This window comes from Diabrotica undecimpunctata, chromosome 4, assembly GCF_040954645.1.
Source record: "Diabrotica undecimpunctata isolate CICGRU chromosome 4, icDiaUnde3, whole genome shotgun sequence".
In the NCBI taxonomy this organism is placed as follows: Eukaryota; Metazoa; Arthropoda; class Insecta; order Coleoptera; family Chrysomelidae; genus Diabrotica; species Diabrotica undecimpunctata.
In genome coordinates this window covers 85,664,503-85,671,765 of record NC_092806.1, presented here as the reverse complement: position 1 = coordinate 85,671,765, position 7,263 = coordinate 85,664,503, and the positions used below count along the sequence as shown (strand labels likewise).

The 7,263-nt window shown below is 34.3% G+C and overlaps 1 protein-coding gene across 1 annotated transcript; it reads left to right on the top strand.

The window, feature by feature from the left end:
* The first annotated feature begins 5,469 nt into the window (after positions 1 to 5,469).
* On the top strand, positions 5,470 to 5,964 carry LOC140438772 (activity-regulated cytoskeleton associated protein 2-like). The gene has a single exon (XM_072528420.1). The coding sequence runs from the start codon at positions 5,470 to 5,472 to the stop codon at positions 5,962 to 5,964; it is 495 nt and encodes a 164-aa protein (XP_072384521.1).
* Positions 5,965 to 7,263: the final 1,299 nt, after the last annotated feature.

Below are 7,263 nucleotides of genomic sequence, written 5' to 3'. Positions count from 1 at the left end.
TCTCTTCTAATTAACTGGAGAACAGTAGACAAAAATTTAGGAGCCACGTTTCTTCTTCTTCTATTTTCTTTAAGTTGTGTCCATATTAACTCTATTGGGTTCAATTTACAATAGTAAGGAGGAAGTACGATTGTAAATTGTAATACTGGGCATACCAAGCACGGTATGCCCATTACTGCGAGTACAGTTATCAACAACATATTCCTTCTGGTACTGTCTACTGTAAACAACCTCCAACAATTGCTTTTTACTATATGATACCTCAAAGTACAAATCTTTCTCAAATAAAAATTCTTGAATTTGTAATTTGTTTCAGGTAATATTTGAAATTTTCTCATTAATCTTGAATAATATGATACATTGTCCATGATAATCACACTATATTTAGGTAATCTCGGAAGAAGAGGTTCTTCAAACCATGATTCAAAAATTAAACTTTCCATATCCTCATGATAACCTAGAGACGCCTTGTCATATTTTTTTGCAGATATTAATAATACATCATCGATCCATATATTTTCTCAACCGCAGTGTAAAATTATAATTCTCTGTCCTGTCATGAGTATCACACTAGGTCTCATCTAAATAAACAAAGTTTCGTTTCATTTTTTGATACTAAGTTATCTATCTGATAGAAATGTTTCTTAAAGAAATAATTATTCTAGTACTTTCCATTATGGCGCTTGTCTAAAGTTTTGTACTTAAAATTATTGGCTTTATGAAATAATCGAAGTGTTGTTGCTGAAGATAAGAGAATATCCTTTCGAACCAGTTCACTTCGAAGGCTTTCAATAGTTGAAAAAATATTAGCTGCATCCATTTTGTATATTGTTCTGATTATAGGTTCCTTTAGGTGCGGCTTTATTTGTGTGAATTTGCACAATCCTTTCTCCTCTGTCTAGAAGATGTTTCTCCTATAGTCTTGTAGCAGATTGCTTTGGACACTCTGATAAATACGTTTCTACAATTGCTTCTGATTTAGACAATTTAGAACACAATCCTTCATAAACATGTTTCAGCATATGTTTGGATGGTATCATCAGAGAGGTATTGAAAATGTCGCTTACATTTTACTACACGGCTTTGTAAAAATATTCCAATTGATTACAGGGTTCCACTGGCTCTTCAGCTGCAGAATTATTATCACACCACGGGTGCCACATTCAAAAGTATTTTAGTAAAATTATAAAGTTTACTGTTCTTTTACATATTTTTATGTACTTCCGTTCTTTGTGAGTTTTATAAAAACTAACTTCTGTTTTGTTTTCAAAAAATCATTAAACGTTTACATCTATGGTTCCTGAGTTGAACTTTTTTTATACTTCATTTCCATCATATTGATAACTGAAAGCATTAAAATTGACGCTCGACTATTTTATAAATAATCTCAACGACTAGTAAGTTGCACTGAAGAATTGTAATATTTTATAAATATTTACATTTTTTTCTTATTACAGTGTCTTGAAAAAGGAATAAAACCATTCCGAAAGCTAGACAAAAAGTCATAAGAGTGTTTCATTAACATCCCGGGCAATTTTCTGACTGCAGCCCTAATAAATTGTGTTGTTTATATATATATATATATATATATATATATATATATATATATATATATATATATATATAATTCTGGAAGAAGAGATTTTTCAATCCATGATTCACAAAAAATCCCTCCACCCTCCATATCCTCATGATAATCTAGATTCACGTCATTTTTTTTGCAGATATTAATAATAAATCGTCGATGCATCCATTTTCTACACCGCAGTATAAAATTATAATTCTGTCCTTTATTGGGCGGTACTGAATTAGAACACTTTTTGTTATTATTCGTCCAACTTTTTTTCACGGTATCATGAGTACCATACCAGGTTTCATCAAAATAAACAATATTTCGTTTAAAAATAAAGTTTAAAATAATATAAATTATACTACCTACCCAAGTGTAAACCACTGGACGGTCGAAACAAAATTTATTGGGGTAACTTACTTTATGGTTTCGGTCGCTCATGCAAATATTGTTATCTTACGCAAAGAATGTATCGATGATAACTTTATCTCAGCGACTGTACATATTTTACCAGGCTCATCTAAATGTAAATATCGAAGAGAATATTAAAACTTTGTATTATTATACATCTCAGTCATTGATAATTTCGCAGTTAATAACTACTCCTGGTAAAGTACTTTTATTTTAATTTGTATTGCCTGCTTTTATTACAGATAAATATATTTTTACACAGTCTCACCGAAATACGAGGCGACTATACATACCACCGGGTTCACTATGCCCATATCCAGCAAAATCCTTGTAATAATGATACTGATAACCAAAGATGAAAATATGCTCCAAGAAACTTTGTGTTATAAAACAGTCGAATAAAATACAGATTCTCGATTCCAATAATCAAAAAATTAATGAACAGCTTACTAAAATAGAAATACCGCCTATTTAAGATGTAATCCATTAACGGCCCAAGGGACAAAGCACTCCTAGCATATGCTAATGATATAGAACTCATAACTCTAATGAGAAACTCTTCCGTCCACAAACTTCAATAAAGTGAAGAGAGCACAAAAAATGTTTGACTTAAAATCAACGAAATGAAAACCAAATACAAGCGAATCAACAGAAAACCAATCAACCAATTCAATAAATTTAGAAAAAACATTAAAGTCAACAACTACATTTCGAAAGTATGGAACACTTTAAATATCTTAGATCACTAATCACGGTTAGTAATAATGCCACTAAAGAAATACAGAGCATAATTCAAACTTCAGACCTATTTTAATACGGATGTGAGTCATGGAGAATGACTAAAACAAATAAGGAAGCACTCCGAATATTTGAAAGGAAAATAATCAGAAATTTTTATTTAACCCCATTATTATAACTACTATTTAAATGGGAATAAGCCACAATTAGAGGTTAAAGTTAGTTTATTGACGTTTCAATTTCCACTTCGGAAATCATTCTCACTAATGTTTGTATTTTGAGAACGATTTCCGAAGTGGAAATTGAATCGTCAATAAACTAACTTTAAGCTTTAATTGTGGCTTATTCCCATTTAAATAGTAATTACTTTAAAATGCCACGAGAAAATAGCTTCAGAACTCATTATCATATCGCTACAAATCCGTATAGAATAAGAAAACATACTGAATAAAGAAAGCTCGCATAACGATATTGTTCAGGAAAATAAATCCCTTAAGGTATATCGGACACGTGCATAGACGCCAAGATGTCAAACTTGTAGAACTGGTGTGGAAGGAAGTTAGCACAGAAGAATGCCACTTGGGCATGTCAGTATACAATGGAGAGAAAACATCCAATCATATCTCAAAAAATGAACATTTCATTTGATTGCACATTCGTGGAAAATCGATCAACTTGGAGATGAGTTGTAGTCAGCGAAGACCTACCCAGTGTTGTAGCGCTACGTATTGATAATGATAAAGAGAAAGGAGAAACAGTGACAAAAAGCAACAAAAATGGACTATGGAGCAAAGCTGCTTCAAAATCTTTGATTGGAGAGGATTTAAATGAAAGTATAAGAAATACAATGGATGATTGATGGATTCGAGAAACTTGAGACTTGAGAAAGGCACTCTCCGAAACAGCTGTAGTGATAAGATAGAAATAATTTTGTAGAAGTTTTGCTGTTTTATTGTTAAACAAAATGGAATTAACATACATTATATACGCTAAAATAACTAGACAACTTATATGATACGGACATATAAGGAGAAAGTTTAATGATACAATAATCTACCCAATATTTGTTATGAGTAAAAACGATATGAATAAACAAAATAAAGAAATCCATGGCAAAAGGCAAAAAGAGTAATGATTTAAAAATGAGAGAGGTATCCTGTGGATAACATGTGCTTAATTAGGAACGAATGGAGATGAAGATCAGAAGACGACAAAGAATGTTTTAAATTGTGTGACAGTGTCGAATGACAGTCTGAGGAGTAGGCAGATTGAGACCTCAGTGCCGAGAGACAGTTCTTGCAGTATAGAACACGATACTGGTACGTCTCGAGTGAGGGGAGTAGGCAGATTGAGACCCCGAACTCGAACCGAACCGTATCACTCTTGATAATGGCTCCAAAATGGGTGCCGAAACGTCGAGTTTTAAATTCTCAACGCGGTTCTTCCCGAGAACTCAGTAATTTTCATTTATCTGACCGCGGAAACTTATCCGAACACATATATATATATATATATATATATATATATATATATATATATATATATATATATATATATATATATATATTATTATATCTTTGATATTGTGATATTTACTGTTTTGTTTTTTCATACAGGTGCTACATATCCAAGATAATTCTAAAATAAGAGTATTATCAAACATAATTAATGTTCAAACGCCACAAACATCACAAGATATTCCTAGTACATCTTGTGAGTTAACTCCTAAGAAACGGAAGATTTATAAAGACTTGGTTCATTCACAGAAAGTAAGTAGTGAACGAAAAAGAAGGTTAAGAAATGTTCGTCGTAAACTACAAAGATGTGAGAAACAAGTAGCCAACATGAAGAATGTAATTGAGAAGCTCAAGAAAACAAGGTTGGTTCAAGAGGAAATATTGGATCTTCTTGAAAAATTAGAAAAGAAAAATATTTATTAGTTTTTTCAGGTTTAAAAAAATTAATGCATTTAAAAAGCATTGGCTCAATATTTTGCACATAAGCTCTTAACAACAATTACTTCAGTTGAAATATATTTACAATTTGAATCTATTATTTTATTTTTTTGTAACAGCCACACCGCTCCGTAGCTGAATACCACCGAAGTTACCATGACAGTGTCCACCGAGAGTGAACGGTGACAAGAGACAGATATATATGTTTGTTGTTGTAAAATCTAGGTTAAATTGTAACACATGGTTTTCCTTTTAATAAAATCATGTAAATCAATATTCACAGTCATTACCTAACTATTTTAAATAATACCCACATCACAACTGGCACCCAACTTAAGCAAAATAGTTTAAAGTGTAGTTCGTACTGTGAAAATCGTAAAGTTTCATTGTGAACAGGAAAAAGTGTTTTTGCTCCCGCCATTGTAAGGTGATTAGTGGACATTTTCACTTAGTTTAGTGCTTCACAACAATAAATCTACTGTGTATGTGACTGCTGTGGAAACTCCGCACAGACCATCCAAAAACATCCTGTGGGAATATCAATCTTCCACTACAGACCATTCAAAACATCCTGTGGGAATATCAATATTCCACTAGGCCATTCAGAAACATCCTGTGGGAATATCAAGCTTCCATTCAAGGGTATTTACAAGAAATAAGCAACAGAAACTGTAAGCCTTTAATTTTTATTACTATTTTTGTGTTAAACTTGCAATCACGGCAACAAACGATAAACACAAGTATTCGCTTAGGTCGACGACGGTTTTTAGTTCAAGCGAATCAACATCAGCAGAAATGTCTTCGGTAAATTTAACAAGCGAACAGTTTCAAGCCTTATTAAATACAATAGCAAGGCCTATTTCGGACTCAGGTAGTTTAGCAAAATGCGCTTCTCGCTTCGATGGATCAAAGGGGGCTGATGTAAAAGCTTTTATAGATGCGGTCGAGATCTATAAAGAGTGCACCCACGTGTCTGACGCGAACGCATTAAAGGGTATACCCATGCTGCAAGACGGTTTCGCCGCCACGTGGTTTCAAGGTGTTAAAAATACGGTAAACACGTGGGCCAGCGCCATTAATTTATTACGATCGACTTTTGGACCTCAAAAACCAGCCTACAGAGTGTATCGGGAACTGTTTTCGACGGAACAAGATGCTAAAACACCGTGTGACATTTTTGTATGCAAAGCGCGCGCGATAATAGCTCAGTTACCGGCAGATACATTAACCGAAATCACTCAATTAGATATGGTATACGGTTTGTGCATAGGAGAATACGTGAAAAAGTAGCACGTGATAAGATCAATACATTTAGCGAACTCTTAAAAGAAGCGAGGCAAACTGAAGAATCGTATGAAAATCCGGAAATAAACATTAAAAACGAAAACGAATCAAAACGGGTAAGGTGTAGCTTTTGCAAAAATCCAGGTCACGTGAAGGATGAATGTCGAAAATTGGCCGCAGCCAGAACCAGGGAAGCAGATTCTCGAAAATCTTCGGTTGAGCCCAAACCTAATCCTCCTCTAGTAACTTCTCGTACTAGCCCTAAACCAACCTTTTCTACTTCGAATCAGATTTCGTGTTATTGATGTAAGACTCCTGGATTCATTAAGAGTAATTGTCCAAAATGCAAATCATCCAGTAAATCCTCAGCAGTATCTGAATTTATGCTTGCTGAAACAGTTAATGTCGACCAACAGTTTGCCACAAACCTATCAACTAAACCCATTGTTCAGGTCACTATTGAAGGTCATGTAGGTCATTGTTATCTTGATTCGGGAGCACAGTGCAGTATTGCTGGCTCTCAGCTAAGAGATATCCTCTTGAAGGATGAGGTACCCTATTCCACAAAAAGTGTAGACATGACCCTAGCGGATGGTAGGACTACTTCTACCACTGTTTTGGTCTTTGATTTAGTTGTTATCTTACAAAACCGCTCTCATAGCATTTCATTAATTTCTGTGCCCACACACACAAATAGTCGTTTTTAATATATGGTATACAGCCAAATACAGGAACGTAGATTCCTTGTGGAAATAGTCGTACCTTACTGGGGGCAGACTTCTTAAGAAACGCTAACATCATTCTAGACATTCCTGATGACTCATGGTTTTATGGTGATGTCCCTAATATCCCCTACTCATTTGCTCCAGATCCAGCTCAGGTCAGCTCTCCTTGCCAGGTCAATAGCGTTACTCTTGCTCATTTACAACTCATTAGAGTAGATGAAGGAATTTCTCTATCCTTAGAAGAAAGATCCAATCTTAACAACATTGTTAAGGAAAATTCTGATTTATTCGTATATAATATAGACCCTACTCCATATGCTGAACCATTGTATTGGTTGATGATGTACCAATATCTGTTCCACCTTACCGTATGTCAGAGCCCAAAAGGCAATTACTGCGTCAGGAATTAGATAAACTTTTAGCTCAAGGCACAATCGAAGAGTGTGAGTCCCCATATGCTTCACCCGTGGTACTTGTGCCTAGGAGAGATGGAGGTATCAGATTAACAGTAGACTATAGACGCTTAAACGCAATAACACGTGCAGATAAGTACCCTCTGCCACGTATTGAAGATATTTTG

Coding starts and splice junctions, on each gene's coding strand:
- LOC140438772 (XM_072528420.1), top strand. CDS start 5,470: ATGTCTTCGGTAAATTTAACAAGCGAACAGTTTCAAGCCTTATTAAAT.